Raw genomic sequence first — 16,828 nt, forward strand, 5'->3', positions numbered from 1 at the left:
TTTTTCTTTTATAGTCCTTCAAATTTTTGGGAAATGTATCAAAGTTTTATAAAAGAAAGATTTAAAAATCGAATTCGAAAAGATAGAAAATGTTTCAATTTAAAAGTATGCGTCGGTAATATAGAACCTGAACTATAAAGAGTTGAAATTGTGAAAAGAAGGAAAGAAACAGTATCAGATTGAAAATACGTAAGGAAATTTAAGGATAGCGAAGGTAGAAATATTTAAGCACAAAAAAGAATAGGAATAAAGGAAAAAAATGACGGGATTTAAGTGAGGTTAGATCGTTAAAATCGAACGGTCGATAAAACAGACAGCACAAAGATTTCATGCTTCTTAAAGTACCGTGCTTCCACGAGAAGAAAGCACAGCGTGTTTACATCCCCACTCCTATTGCAGTCCGCTGATTGGCTGTCACCGATATCGTCATCGTTTTCGACCAATCAGCGGACTGCAACAGGAGTGGGGATGTAAACACGCTGTGTTTTCTTCCCGTGGAGGGACGATATATTATACACGTTAAAGAGCATAATAACTTAAGTGAAAGCTCGTTAAAAATATTTCCTTATTGAATAATAAGTAATTTAAAAATTTTGTTTAAGGTGCGAACAAATTTTTAATTTGATCGAAATTGATCGATTTCAAGTCTTGAACTCGATTCGCGTAAACAAACATGGCGGTTTGAATTTAATCTAGGAAAGATCGTAAACTTTATCATTGCAACGTTTCTTTATATAAATCGCGTAAATATTGTGTTATAGTTTCGTAAAGTGATAATGAAAGAAACGACGGGTACAGTGAACAGCATGATTAATAATCGAAATCGAGATTGTTTAGGATGCAGAATTTTTAGTGGTTGTGGTCTGATTGGTTCTGGCTTCTATGTTTCTTATCACTCGAAGAAATTTCAGAGAAATATTGGAAAATCTGTTATGTACTCGATTGGAAGTGGTAAATTGATTTTTTCCTTCCAATTAATATATTTATATAAGATAAACGCATCGTAACCATTTGATTAATCGATCTAACCTAACTTTTCAATTTACTCTTGGAAATTTAGTTAATATTCCAATTAACTTAAAATTATGCTTATTCTATGTATGACATGGTATTCGAAATTATTTTCAAATGAAATGTTTTGAATATGAATGTTTTCAGGATTAATACTCCTTGGTACTGCTCGGGTTTTGGATCTTCCACCGTTTCGTAAACAATTTAACCACGGATAAGATGGAATGCCTGTAAAATTTTTATTGCTTACATAAAGGTTGTATTTTCTCCTTTTTGTTTACTATTTACTTCTAAGAGCAACCTAGATATTTTTAATGGTATTTGAAGATGATCTATGTTTAACACATTGCGTACCATACTTTGTTCGTTCAATGTGCTTCTAGGGCCCGCACATTTTTGGAACTCCAGAAACATACTATACGATGCATATATGCACTTTTTTAATTCGCATTTCATATTCACATAAGGTATTATTAAATATTACTATATATTTTTTATGCATCTATTTATTATGTAGACTTTTTTACATTTTAACTATTATTTATTTTACACACCCGAGTAATGCTTTAGAGTATGATATCTCGTAAAGCATTCTCCTTTGCGCAATGACGTTTGGCACAATTTGCAACTATATCTAGTTTCGCTCCTTTTTCCACTGGACAAGCAGACTTTACATTTTTTCATTGGGAATTTCTTTTTGCCTTTGCCTATTATTGGACATTTCTTTATTTCGCTAACCATTTGTTATGAGAATACGCGAGACTTCGTTACCCTGGTAACGTAACAAGAAAATTTATTTTTAGTTCCTTGAAACATCGATTGTATTGAAAAAATATGAAAACGAGATATCTCGTCACCCGTACGCAATGTGTTAATAAGCATAAAATACAAAGCTTTGTTCAATATTTTAGCACATTAATGACATTGGATCATTTTTAATCGAATAGTTGATCTATTTTGAGGAAAATAGATTTTCTACGAATGGAATTTGATTGAAAAGGTTTACAAAAATAATAGCTTCGAACTGTTATATATTGGTTCTGATAAAAACTGTTTCATGAAACTTTTACTTTCTAAAATTGTTATGAAGAACCAAAATTCATGAAAAAATTAGTTTCTGTTATGATTATGGGTTCTAATATAGATTTTATTTCAGTTCTATATTAGTTACGGTTCTAGTACCTACCCTATTTCAATTCTATATTGATTCTATATTTATTCAGAATGATTGTTAAAGGGTATAGCTGGATGAGATGGTCAAAAGTGCCCTTGAGCTAAATTAATCAGTAGGTATTTTAGTGGAGTATATCTAGAACTTCTAACAATATTGAAAAAGTTGTTCGTTGACACCGTGATGTGAGAAAAACCCCCCAAAACTAGTCCAATTTACAAACGGCCATAACTCCTACAATACTAAAGGTGTCTCATTGAAATTTTTTTCTGAAGCAGAACCCATCGGTACCTACAAAAAAGTATTAGACAACTTTTCTGTAGAGCGCCACCCAAATTTATTAAAAATGAAAAAAGAATTTTTAAAAAAAATCGACAGGTGGTAGGAATCAGGAGGAAAAAAAATTTCAAATCGTTTTGGAAAAATTATTTCTGGTTTTGGGGCTCAATTACAATCATTTTTGGTAAATACACATACTCCTGAAATCCTACCCATTTTCGAGAAAAAAATTGAAGCAGGTACTGAAATTTTGTCGACGAAATTAAAAAATTTCAAATCATACTAAAAAAATTATATTTAGTTACAGGGGTCAATTACAATCATTTTTGGTGAATAGACATACCCCTGAAATCTTACCCATTTTCGAGAAAAAAATTGAGAAAGTGGACAAATTTTGTTGACGAAATAAAAATTTCAAATCATTATAGAAAAATTATATTTAGTTACAGGGGTCAATTATAATCTTTTTTGGTGAATAGACATACCTCTGAATTCCTAACCATTTTCGAGTAAAAAATTCCTTTTCGAAAATATAATTTCTGGCCAGAAATGTTACTCCGAAATTTCATGCGAATCTTTAAAATATCATAACTCTTGAACGAATTGGAGGATTTTAACTTTTCAAAATGCAAAATACGCGTATTTTAGTGAAGAATATGTAGAAGTTGCAAAAATATTCGAAAAGTTGTTCCTTGACCCCGCAAAATAAGAAAACCCCCATAAAAATGGTCCAACTTTCAAACAGCCATAACTCCTGCAATAGTAAATATATTTCAATGAAACTTTTTTCTGAAGTAGTGCTCACGGATACCTACAAAAAAGTATTAGACAACTTTTCTATAGGGCGTAAAACAAAATTACTAAAAATCAAAAACCAATTTTAAAGAAAAATCGACTGGGGGGTAGGGGTGCCTAAATTTTTCGGGGGGAAAAAAAATTTCAAATCGTTTTGGAAAAAATATTTCTGGTTGCGAGGCTCAATTACTATCATTTTTGGTGAATACTCATACCCCTGAAATCCTACCCATTTTCTAGAAAAAAATTCTAGAAGTTGTGACATTTTTCGACGGGAAAAAAAATTTCAAATCGTTTCGGAAAAATTATTTTCGGTTGCGGGGGTCAATTACAATCATTTTTGGTGAATAGACATACCCCTGAAATCTTACCCATTTTCGAGAAAAAAATTGAGAAAGTGGACAAATTTTGTTGACGAAATAAAAATTTCAAATCATTATAGAAAAATTATATTTAGTTACAGGGGTCAATTATAATCTTTTTTGGTGAATAGACATACCTCTGAATTCCTAACTATTTTCGAGTAAAAAATTCCTTTTCGAAAATATAATTTCTGGCCAGAAATGTTACTCCGAAATTTCATGCGAATCTTTAAAATATCATAACTCTTGAACGAATTGGAGGATTTTAACTTTTCAAAATGCAAAATACGCGTATTTTAGTGGAGAACATGTAGAAGTTGCAAAAATATTCGAAAAGTTGTTCCTTGGCCCCGCAAAATAAGAAAACACCCATAAAAATGGTCCAATTTTCAAACAGGCATAACTCCTACAATAGTAAATATATTTCAATGAAACTTTTTTCTGAAGTAGTGCTCACGGATACCTACAAAAAAGTATTAGACAACTTTTCTATAGGGCGTCAAACAAAATTACTAAAAATCAAAAACCAATTTTAAAGAAAAATCGACAGGGGGTAGGGTGCCTAAATTTTTCGGGGGGAAAAAAAATTTCAAATCGTTTTGGAAAAATTATTTTCGATTACGGGGGTCAATTACAATCATTTTTGGTGAATACACATACCCCCAAAATCCTACCCACTTTCTAGAAAAAAATTCAGTTCGAACGGAACTTTAAACGTTAATAACTTTTTAACGAAGCCTTCATCAACATATTGGTATTCTTGATTTTCGTCTTATTTTGGCCCCTAGAATCCCCCATTAAAATTTTTCCCAGGAGTGGCCTAACACCCTGTATAACAGTTCGAAGTTATTATGTTTGTAAATATTTTTAATCGAATTCCATTCATAGAAAATCTGTTTTCCTCAAAATAAATCAACTATTCGATTAAAAATGATCCAATGTCATTAATGCTAAAATATTGAACAAAACTTTGTATTTTGTGCTTATTAAATATAGATCATCTTCAAATACTATTAAAAATATCTAGGTCTCGGTTATACCCTTTAAATGTAAAACTGAAACTGGTACTGAAATCGAGATATAATAGAATCTTCTTTGTTCATAACAGTTATTGCATTATTTCAGTTTTTGTATCTGTTTTAATAACCAAATCCAGTATAACAGTTTTGAAAGCCTGCAGGAAATATATATCTGTTTACAAATATTATACATCATATACATCACACAAAATGGATACTATATATGTCAAACAAAGCTGTTAACATGATTGATAAAGCTATAATCAATTATATTTTAATTCCAGTTGATTTTTCATCCACTTTCAATACACAGAATTCTCGTTCAAAATTGTGCAATTTGTCGTTTCTGATCCGCTATTACGTAAAGAACAACTTCGACAATCCAGTTTTAATGTATAAATGGATTGCAAGAGGAACAAAATTTGATTAAATATTTCTGCGAACGAATAGAATTCTTCTATTTGTATAGAAATTGCCTTTAATGATCACAATGGCTAGATTATAATGGAATTCAACAAACTGTAGATTATGTACAAACAATAAATCTAATTTTCTGTAGTAATACAAGTTTCCATAAAACATGATTTAAGAATGTATTAAGCATCGTGGCGCTATTGTTTATTATTTCGACCGGTTTATTGTTTGTATTTACATTGGAATGATCATTGTTTGTTAACTGGCGACTGTCGGCTTAGAAGACTTTGTAATCCCGTTGTCGCCGAACGCCAAACAAAAGCCTAATAAACAACTTCCTCTTGATAACGAACAGAAATTCCATCAAGATGCATCAGACAAGTTATATACTACATGCTATTCAACGCAAATAAAATATTGATAAGGATCATTCGGGATTCAGCAGATTGAAAAGTTTCGAAACCTTTTTCGACGCCACTATATATAATACTTATTTATTTTTCTTTTATCTGAATCCTTATCAATCGAATGCAGAAATTAACGTGATTAACGTTATCTAGTCGCGTCGAACTATAAATGATATACTAATCGTTCTGAAACACCGATAACGGGATTGTGTAACTTTCTTTATTTTCCAGATACTAACTTTGTTTCGAAACATTGTAATTTATTTGTCAAATGTCTTGTAAATTTATGAACTTATAGTTGCATGCTTAGTGTTGCGGATTTCTTGAATGAGCGAAGAATAATTTTGTACAATCTGCTTCGATGAAGATAGATATTCAGAGATTTCTTCGTCATTGGTATTCAGCATCCTAAAAAAATGATTAATATTATTTAATGATAGATTGGTGGTTCAACTTGAGAATTAGAGAATATTTGTTATTTATTTCTAATGAAACCTTTAGTTATTCTAAGTTACAATATTTGAAAATTAATGAGAGGTATTTTACAAGCATTTATAATTTAAATAGTGTTAAAATTGTGAAGATTACTTTTCCCTTTTTGTGAAAATGTAATTCAAGACTTATAATCTAATGAAACCTTTAGTTATTCTAAGTTACAATATTTGAAAATTAATGAGAGGTATTTTACAAGCATTTATAATTTAAATAGTGTTAAAATTGTGCAGATTTTAGGATTCTTCCATTAGTAAACAATATTGCAAATTTAATTTGAAGATTACTTTTCCCTTTTTGTGAAAATGTAATTTAAGACTTATAATCTAATGAAACTTTTAGTTATTCCAAGTCATAATATTTGAAAATTAACGAGAGGTATTTTACAAGCATTTATAATTTAAATAGTGTTAAAATTGTGCAAATTTTAGAATTCTTTCATTAGTAAACAATATTGCAAATTTAATTTGAATATTACTTTTTCCTTTTTGTGAAAATGTAATTTCAGACTTATAATCTAATGAAACTTTTAGTTATTCCAAGTCACAATATTTGAAAATTAATGAGAGGTATTTTACAAGCATTTATAATTTAAATAGTGTTAAAATTGTGCAAATTTTAGAATTCTTTCATTAGTAAACAATATTGCAAATTTAATTTGAAGATTACTTTTTTCTTTTTGTGAAAATGTAATTTAAGCCTTTAATCTAATGAAACTTTTAGTTATTCCAAGTCACAATATTTGAAAATTAATGAGAGGTATTTTACAAGCATTTATAATTTAAATAGTGTTAAAATTGTGCAAATTTTAGAATTCTTTCATTAGTAAACAATATTGCAAATTTAATTTGAAGATTACTTTTTCCTTTTTGTGAAAATGTAATTTAAGACTTGTAATATTAGGTTTCGTTGCTCCAGTCTTAAACTAAATTAGAATTCCTTGACAATTCAATGGTTTCAAATCATTTACTTACGTATTTCATGTAGGATAAGAAAATGTCGTAGATCATTGTCATGAAGTTTGTGTACAACACACGGTAGCGAAAAGGTATGAAAAAGAAATTCACACACTGCATGGGAGGCCAGAAACAGCAATCGATCTTAAAAAAAGATTAGTTTCTATTATTTACAAACATTTTAACACTAGGTTCACAATTAAAATATTGTTCATATTTTTATTGAAACTTATATACATTGAAATGCAATTTTTCTTTTAATTAAGATTCACATTCTTATTTTATATTGATCAGATTCAGCACAAATTGTTCATAAATAATATTTACGAGTCCCGTAACTTCAAATATGAAATCTGAAATAATTACATCGACAATTGCATTAAAATACAATTTTTCTTTCAATTCAGATACATTTCTCTATCTTACATCAATCAAATTCGACATAATGATTGCAAATAATGTTTATGAGTTCTTTCAAATATTGAATCTTCTCGTAAACCTAGCATTAGTAGAACTGGACTTGAAATATTAGAACCGAAAGAGATTCCCAAGACTTTCGAGGCTTTGTTGTAAAATAAAACCTTGAATTTGTAATAGAATAAGTATTTCCAAAAGAATTAACTTACTTTCCACGTGTCATAGAGTTTCACTTCCAATTCCTCGCAGATTTCCTCAATCTTTCGATGTTCAAGTATTCCAAGACCTACGAAAAATATTCCCAAACATGTGGGACTTGCTATGGTTTGGTCTAAGCATGTCTTTTTAATCACTGATAACGCGTTTCTTCCAGGCAATACTTTATCCAAAAATATGTAGAACCAGTGATGGAAAGGACCTTGAACCAAACCCACCGTTGTCATATTTTTAGTTCGAACATAATCGTGCACGTACATTTCTGTGCTTTCTGAATCGTCTTCCAGAGATGCTGCAATTATTCGAGTTCCATCTGGCAAAAGATTGTTATTCCTTTTCCAAAATTCACTGCGTTGTTGAATTAGGTCTGCGGCTGCCATCATCAGACCACAACTCACTGTGTTCGTTACCAACAGGTACTTGCCTAATTGTTCAGGGTGAAAATATTATTCCAACGATGGTTCAGAAGAATGAAATAGTGGAAATTACATTCAAATGTAAACTGGTTAAAATATTTACATACAAAACCGCAGTGGAAGTATTGTTAAATTTATTTTGGGTTCCAACGGAACCTTTCAATGCTTTATTCATCATTTATTAACTAATTTACATAAAGAAAAATGAATTGTTTTTTATTGAAATTAAGTAGAAACATTTGAAAAAGTATTACAAATTTAATATTTTAGTAATTTATGCCACTGATGGGAATGCGTTTAAAAGATAATATCCAAACAAACTGAATGCTTTAAGAGCAAAGCTAGGACTCGTAGATTATCAAAAACTGTTTCAATCGTTTATAATTCGTAAAATATTTACCCCTGCAGAGTTCAAAGACTCGCAGAAGCGACGGTACTTAACATTTTTGGATGTAGTATAAGCAAAATTTTGTTCCCGACTATTAAACGTACCAAATAACTTCCGCCAGACGGTCATTTGCAAAACGAACTCTCAATTTCGCCTTACAATCTTTTCTACGTCCGAATCTTTCTTCTTAAATTTGCTCGAAAGACGGCGATTGAAAATTTTCAATGTTTTGGGTACTCTTTGGTACTATATGATCATGCGATTATTCTTGATTTTCTGATGTTTGTGAAGACGGAACCTTGGCTGAACACGACCTAACATACCGTTTTTTACTAACTATTAGGCTGTTTTTCAAGCAGAGTTTACAAACAAATACACGTTGTCATGTTGCACTACAAATTCGCGAGTTTACTGCTACGAAATTGTTGAAACTGCGTTAATTATAGCGCTGGGATTGTGGAGTGGGTAAAAGCCCCCACTATGGAACGCTTTCCACTTGTTTGTGCATTATCTCTTTCGTTCTTTACCTGGAAATTATGCTAACAATGCGATCAGTGAACCTCCACGCATAATCGCTGTTTACTACAAGCTAACTACAAGCTTAATTGAAAATGTTGGTCTCGTAACATTAAAGTACTAATTCGACGCAACTGTAGCAGTAAAGTTGCATCTGTAGGAACCTTTGATTATGATTACGAAGATTATCAAATTGATTCTAGTTCTCTTCTAGGGGTGGTTAAATTTTTTTTAATTCAGGGTAGCATCTGTGCATTTTGGAGCCGTCAAGGCTGTTGGTTTTTCTATATTGTACTTTTGTCTTGAGGTCTGGAATCTCCTACATTCATACAGCGTGTGGTTGGTTGCATACATTGCAGGATGGTGGGTCCGTCTTCTTGATCAAATACCCATGCATCAGTCTGCAGTGTCCTGTGCGCAGTCCTGCCATTATTCTTTCTCTTCTGGTCATGGCGGAAGGCATTGGCTGGTAGAAATCTTCCACTGTATCGTGTGTTTTTTTTGGAGGTGGTCCATATGATGTTCCATTGTTGTTTTTCAGCATAGTGATAAGGTCTTGGTATGGTATTCTACCCTCCACTTCATTGGGTGGGTGGGATGCTGCTTCTTTGGCTGCTGCGTCAGCTTTTTCATTACCTATTATCCCTTGGTGGGAAGGAACCCATATTAGAATTATTTGTTTGCCATTGTGGATAAGGTCTGTGTAGATCTCTTGGATGTTCAATATGGTATCATGTTTGTTCTTATTGCCGGTGTTTTCTATTAATTACGCTTATAGAGTCAGTATAGATGACAGCGTGTTGGAGATTTTGGCTTTGAATATAATGTGCTTTAAGGACTGCGTATGCTTCAGCTGAGAAAATGGATGAGGCATTAGGGAGACGGAGTGTTCTGGTCATGTTGTCACATATGTATACCTCCTTCTTATCCATCCATTTTAAGACCAATAAATTATCGAATGATCTAAATGCTGCTTCCCCCTTTTTTAATCGTTTGTCAATTTTGGGCATCCCTTTTCTTCTTTTGATTACGGTGCCGCACGCGTTTGTGCCATTATTATGTAAAAATTTAAATAAAGCGAGACTCGCATACCAGTTATCTACATAAAGGGTATGGCCCTTTCCCAGATGCGGCTTCATAAGGGTTTCCACAATTGCTTCAGATTTTCCAATAGCTAGATTATCACTATCCACCATTGTAGATAATCCGGCATAAATTATCAGATCTTGCACGAACCCTGTCTCACAGTCGCTCAAAATAAACGATTTTATACCAAATCTGCTTCTCTTTGATGGTATACAGGGTGTTAGGCCACCCCTGGGAAAAATTTTAATAGAGGATTCTAGAGGGCAAAATACGACGAAAATCAAGAATACCAATTTGTTGATGGAGGCTTCGTTAAAAAGTTATTAACAATTAAATTCAAAAATTTCAAATCGTTCTGGAAAAATTATTTTCGGTTGCGGGGGTCAATTACAATCATTTTTGGTGAATACACATACTTCCGAAATCCTACCCACTTTCGAGAAAAAAATTCGAGTAAGTGCTGAAAGTTTTGGGTGAAAAAAAAAATTTCAAATCGTTTTGGAAAAATTATTTTCGGTTATGGGGGTCAGTTACAATCATTTTTGGTCATTAGACGTACACATGAAATCCTACGTGTTTTCGAGAAAAAAATTCATTAGCGAAAATATAATGTCTGACCATAACTGTCTGTTACCCTAGAAATTGAAAAGTTTCAAATCGTTCTGGAAAAATTATTTTCAGATGCAGGGATTAATTATAATCTTTTTTGGTCATTAGATATACCCTCGAAATCCTACTCAGTTTCGAGAAAAAAATTCCTTACGAAAATATAATTTCTAGCCAGAAATGTCTGCCCGAATTTTCATGCGAATATTTAAAACGTCATAACTTCTGAACGGATTGGACGATTTTAATGTTTACAAAAGCAAATTACGCGTATTTTGGTGGAGAATATATACAAATCGCAAAAATATTCGAAAAGTCGGCCCTTGACGCCGCAAAATGAGAAAAACCCTATAAAAATGGTCCAATTTTCAAACAGTCATAACTCTCACAATAGTGAATAAATTTCAATGAAACTTTTTTCTGAAGTAGAGCTCGTGGGTACCTACAAAAAAGTATTAGACAACTTTTCTGTAGGGTGTCAAACAAAATTACTAAAAATGAAAAAGGGATTTTTAAGAAAAATCGACATGGGGTAGTAGGTACCTAAATTTTTCGACGAAAAAAAATTTTTAATTAATTCTAAAAAAATTATTTTCGGTTCCGGGGGTTAATTGCAATCATTTTTGGTGAATAGACATACCCCCGAAATCCTACCTACTTTCTAGAAAAAAATTCGAGAATGCGTAAAATTTTTCGACGGAAAAAAAATATTTCAAATCATACTAAAAAAATTCTATTTAGTTACAGTGGGCAATTACAATCATTTTTGGTCATTATGCATACCCCCGAAATCCTACTCAGTTTCGAGAAAAAAAATTCAGTACGGTCGGAACTTTAAACGTTAATAACTGTTTAACAAAGCCTTCATCAACAAATTGGTATTCTTGATTTCCGTCTTATTTTGGCCTCTAAAATCCCCCATTAAAATTTTTTCCAGAGGTAGCCGAACACCCTGTGTACTGCTTAAACGAAAGCCGCCCTTTATACAAAAGCAGACTTTCGTCAATGCATAGCCGTTGATAAGGTTGAAATGCTTCATATAATGCTTTTCTTAATATTTCAACGACGTTTCGTATTTTATATAAACGATCATTAGTATGACCAACAACATCGGTAAAATGTAGCATTTGTAGTAACTTGAAGTAACGGTCTCTCGTCATTACTTCTCCAAAGATATCACTACGCAGAAGTTTATCTTTGCTCCAGTACTCTGCTAGTGATAATTTTTTGTTGCGTGTCATCAATAATGTCTAAATAAATAATAAAATAATAAATAATAAAACAATATAATTCGGCTAGTCCTGTTCCATCTGACATATTTACGTTATTATTACTCTTTCGAGACCAATATCGATTACTTTCTCTTGCAATCAACTCTACGAGCTCTTCGGAAAGTAAAAGTTGAAAAAAATCTAAAATTTTTTTTTATTCCTGAATCCGCTACCGCAAACTTATGTATTTTGGGGACGAATGTTTTTGACGTCCATACTTCAGAGTTATTGTCATGGGTTTCAATCTGTTCAACTTCTGATTCAGAAGTACTACATATAACTCTTCTACTTCTCTGTCGGATTACATTGATTTGATTTTCAATATCTGAATCACTATCCGAATCAATTAAGCCATTAGAGGATTGAATTCTTTCCGAGCTTCTCTGTGACACTCTAATAAGGGAGATACAAAAAGATTTTAAAAAACAAACTAAACAAAGCCCCAAGTAAAATTTTCAAATAAATGTTGCAAACCTTGGAAAATTAACAGCTGCTATCCAATTTCTTCTAACGATTTAACCCATGTCAGTTTGCAATCAAATGTAAGTTCAAAGAGTTTAATATTGTCCACTGTTTTAACTTCGATGCTTTCGATATATAGTTTTGGCAAGTTTTGGTTTTGCTTACGTTGTCTAGAGAATATTATGTACTGTTCGGACCATGTTTGGAATTTGTTTATGGTTGTTTGCAGTAGTTTTATTACTGTTGTAATGTTTCTTCCACTGCAGGTTAATGTTAAGTCGTCAGCAAACAAGTGTCCTTGAATCGGTGTGGTATATTTTCTATTATGTCATTGGTTCCTACCAGAAATAGTGTGACACTGATTACTGATCCTTGTAGTACTCCATTTTGGATGACTGTTGGGTTGGACAGAGTTCCATTTGCTCTGACTTGGATGGATCTATGGTGGAGGAAGTTTGATGATCTCTTCCCCTTGTTACTTGGGAGAAAAAGTAAAGAGAAAATATTCTTATCTAACGCTGGTAGTTCTAAAATTCTGTTAAAGAACTAATTTTTTGTTAATTTTAGAATTCTGTTGAAAATTAATTATAACAGGACTGTTTTGAAAGAAATAGTACAGAATCTTAAGTTTTCCATTATTTATTAATAGTCAAAATCTTATTAAACAACACGATTATTTAGTTGAAACGATCTTTGGTTTTGGCAAACCTTCCCTGAATCCATTCCTGAAACAAATAAAATTAACTTAAACTATATAATATTAACAACTTTTAATTCAATTTACTGTTTGATTACTAAACCATTAGAAATTGAAAATTACATAGAGAAATAAATATATCAAATTGAATTTGAATTTATTATGAAATTGTGTTAAATTTTTAAAAAATTTTAAATGTATTTTGTACGATACAAAGTTTATTTATAAATTAATTAACAGTCTTATAATATTCTGTTCGTTTTTAAGTCGAAAACAACATACTTCATAGAAAAATGTGAAGTTTTTATACTATATTTTTTTTCTCATTCAACGAGAAAAATGAGATTTATTAGACATTGCTTTAAAAATATATTTAATGAAACGGAAATTTTTCCAGATTTTAAAACGAAAGCTTTTTTTATTTTTTCTAATAATTAAAAGATGCCACTTTTTTACTAGTAGAAAAGGATCAATCCAATGATCAACAAAATCTACAGATTAAGTCTGTAATATTCGAGTTAAAAGCAAGAAAATATTAAGAAATTGAGAAATGGAATAGAAATAATTTAGATAATTTTAAAAACGTTTGGCAAATAAAAAATCTGTAATTTGTGTTTAACATTTTTCTTGAAAATGCGTCTTTTAGATATTTAGATGTTAAATTTTCAAATTAACATTTTATGTAATTGTTTATTATAGTAGTTATTTATGAATATTTACTTGAATTTACGCCGAACGATCTTCAAATAACGCATACGACCAGTGCCAGTCGTCTTCCTCCTCTTGGCCTTCACCGACCAGTTATCTGATTAATATAATATTGATTTTTAAAAATCATTGGATAATGCCCTAGATTAGAATGAAAATGTTAAATTCACTAGCAAAGTAGCTCACTAGTATCAAAAATTCAGTGTGAAATTCCAATTTATTAATGAATTTACAAAGAAAACATACAGTCAGTCACGAAAGTCTTCGTTCACCCCCTAAAATGGTCGTTTTAAATAAAATAAACAACAATTTCATATAATATTATGTTTATTTATTAACATGTACAATATTATTAATTGACCTATATAAAAATGTATTATTCTTTAAGAATATTTCATGCAATAAGAAAAAAACGAAATATGTATATCACTGAAGTGTTCGTACACTAAAATATGAAGTTAGTACATCTAGTAAATCTAGTAAATTCTAGTTACATTAATATTTTGCCTCTAAAACTGTTTTTAATCTTCTTGGCATAGAATGGACTAATTTAGTTGCAAAATCAGACGGAATTTTTTCCCATTTCTCTTCTAATGCATTGTTATCCTAAACTTCTTAATTTTGCATTCCAAATAATCCCATATGTGCTCTATAGCATTCAAATCTGGTGATTGAGGTGGCGAAAAAAGTTGTTTCGGGACATTGTACAGTATCCATTCTCAAATAACATAAGCCGTATGCTTAGGATCTTGGTCTTGTTGGAAAATCCAGTTGTTTTTAAGTATATCTAAATATACCCATCCATAACAGAATCTATAAATACTGAACTCCCAACTCTTGAGGCTGTTATTGAACTCTAAACCATAACGGATCCACCATCGTGCCTTATAGTTAGTACTAGGTTTTGCAAATCAAATGCTGTGCCGCTTATTCTCCATATATTGTCTCTTCCATCCACTCCAAAAATATTATACTTACTTTCATCAGCGAATAATACTATTTCCCAAAATTGTACATTCTCGTTTTCATGTTTCTTTGCGAATTCAATTCTCTTAGAACGGTTGATGTCATTAACTAAAGGTTTCTTCCACGACACATGACTACGATATCCAGATTTTTTTAAGATTCTTCGAATATTTTCAGAGTGTACTGTTTTTCCAAAATCATTTTCTACTTCTGCGACTATTTTTGGAGCACTTTTGGTTCTTGGCGAATAATTTGCAGTAGAGATCTGACACCTCTGTTACTTAGGATTTTAAGACGGCCACTACGTGTTTTATTTTTATGTTTACCAGTTTTTTTGAATGTTTTTATTATGTACTGAATAGTAGAATGTTTTCTGCACGTAATGTTAGCAATTTCACATGGAGATTTCTTCTCCTTATACAATTTAACAATTAATTCCTGCATTTTAATGCTTGTCTCTCTCCTAGAAGCACTCATTGTCGCTAAATGATTGTTAACACTAGATTTACAGGCATTGATCGTAAATATATTTATTGATACCTTTCGTGTTGACGATTACCTTAAAATACGACTTTTCTTTTAATTAGAATATATATTCGTGCCATTACATCAATCAATACACCTATTTATCAAAAAGAGGTTTTCAAATCATTTTTCAAGATTCTCAAAGAACACTGAAATCTGTCCTGGGAAAATGGCCATAAGTCACACATTCATCGTACCAGGACTAATATCTACGAGATTAGTCCTGCATTATCGTTCGACAGGAGGCAGGAAGTCGTTTTAACAAGGATAAGGATTGACCACACAAACCTAACACATGTAAAAATTAAATAAAAAAAAAAAATTCAACATAAGTTGTTAAAAAATAATATTTACGCGCTCTGCAATTTTTAACCAGTTAACTGTGTCGGCCTGTGTTGAAAGTGCGAATTTCTGTGTGTCATGAAAAATCAATCGATGACGAGTATACTTGTCAAACACAGTCAACTGGTTAATATGGAATCTGACATCCGTCAAATTGACGGCTTCCGTAAATCTAGTGTTAAACATCTTTCAACTGAATCACGACGTAATGAGAACGCAAACAAATCATCAGGGAAGCCCAGATATGTATGTTTCAAAAATTTACTAGATTTATCAGACTTACTACCTTCGTATTTTAGTGTACGAACAATTTTGTAACACATATTTCGGTTTTTCCTCATTGTATAAAATATTCTTAAAAAAAAACAATTTTTATTTAGTTCAATCAATAATATCATACATAATAATAAATAAATATTATACGAAATTGTTATTTACTTTCTTTGAAATTACTATTTTAGGGGATGTACAAAGACTTTCGTGACTGACTAGAAGTTTACGAATCAATCTAAGATTTGTCATTCGCGAATAAAATTTGCCCAATTCTGGTATAAAAGTGATTAGAGTAATTAATATTTAATAAACTTACAAGATCGCATCTTCTTCTCAGGATACCCACACTGTGCACATTGTGATTTCTGGATGTGGTATGAACTCCGTCCACATCGTCTGCACAATGTGTGAGTCTTGTTCCGCCGTTTTCCAAAACTCGACGTACCCTTCGTCTGTAAACATCACAATTTCATATTTTCAATTCTACATTATATTAAAATTTTATAATTTCAATTTCACGTTATATTAAAATTTCATAATTTTGACCACATTGTATTAAAATTGTATAACTTCAATTCCACATTGTATTCAAATTTCAACTCGTAAACATTAGAATTTGATAATATCAAATATTTCACAAGCAATTGATATTTTCAAGTCAATTTTTCCGCGATTCAAACATTTCTAACATAACCTCTATCAAACATATGACGTAAACAACCTATTTATTTCAATCTCCAGACCATAACTATAATCATATATCACCTCTATGGGAATTAAAAAAACGATTTTTATAGCTTTTGTATAATAAACTTTAACGATTGTTTTATAATAAGTGGATTTTAACGGATCGAATTTTCACTCACCATTTTGCACGAAGGAACTGTTCGAAAGAAGCGTAACACGAATTACGTTCCAAAACCATACGTTTCTTGTCCAAACCCAATGTCACCAGACCGCACATCGGGCCAGTGTGACCAGATGGCGCATGTGTACCAGGTGCACGGTTTGGTAATAATGTCAGAAATTAACA

General features: G+C 31.4%; 3 protein-coding genes across 5 annotated transcripts; 1 reads left to right on the forward strand and 2 right to left on the reverse strand.

Annotated features, from left to right (window-relative positions):
* Positions 1-494: 494 nt before the first annotated feature.
* On the forward strand, positions 495-7,823 carry LOC143349460 (uncharacterized). 3 transcript variants are annotated; one of them, XM_076780743.1, is made up of 3 exons: positions 495-951; positions 1,159-1,267; positions 7,697-7,823. In XM_076780743.1, exons 1-2 carry the CDS (start codon positions 777-779, stop codon positions 1,227-1,229), a joined length of 246 nt encoding a protein of 81 aa, XP_076636858.1. In that variant the 5' UTR covers positions 495-776; the 3' UTR covers positions 1,230-1,267; positions 7,697-7,823. The 3 variants fall into 3 exon arrangements, with proteins under 3 accessions (XP_076636858.1, XP_076636857.1, XP_076636856.1); XM_076780742.1 differs by lacking the exon at positions 7,697-7,823 and adding an exon at positions 4,744-5,080; XM_076780741.1 differs by lacking the exon at positions 7,697-7,823 and adding an exon at positions 4,922-5,080.
* On the reverse strand, positions 5,729-9,049 carry LOC143349459 (mpv17-like protein 2). Its single transcript, XM_076780739.1, has 4 exons — positions 8,448-9,049; positions 7,533-7,963; positions 6,925-7,050; positions 5,729-5,866 (listed from the first exon to the last, which is right to left on the reverse strand). The coding sequence occupies exons 1-4, from the start codon at positions 8,470-8,472 to the stop codon at positions 5,849-5,851; spliced, it is 600 nt and encodes a 199-aa protein (XP_076636854.1). The 5' UTR covers positions 8,473-9,049; the 3' UTR covers positions 5,729-5,848.
* Positions 9,050-12,907: 3,858 nt separating this feature from the next.
* On the reverse strand, positions 12,908-16,780 carry Rpl37-1 (ribosomal protein L37-1). Its single transcript, XM_076780422.1, has 4 exons — positions 16,662-16,780; positions 16,112-16,247; positions 13,702-13,786; positions 12,908-13,009 (listed from the first exon to the last, which is right to left on the reverse strand). The coding sequence occupies exons 1-4, from the start codon at positions 16,662-16,664 to the stop codon at positions 12,958-12,960; spliced, it is 276 nt and encodes a 91-aa protein (XP_076636537.1). The 5' UTR covers positions 16,665-16,780; the 3' UTR covers positions 12,908-12,957.
* Positions 16,781-16,828: the final 48 nt, after the last annotated feature.

This window comes from Colletes latitarsis, chromosome 13, assembly GCF_051014445.1.
Source record: "Colletes latitarsis isolate SP2378_abdomen chromosome 13, iyColLati1, whole genome shotgun sequence".
In the NCBI taxonomy this organism is placed as follows: domain Eukaryota; kingdom Metazoa; phylum Arthropoda; class Insecta; order Hymenoptera; family Colletidae; genus Colletes; species Colletes latitarsis.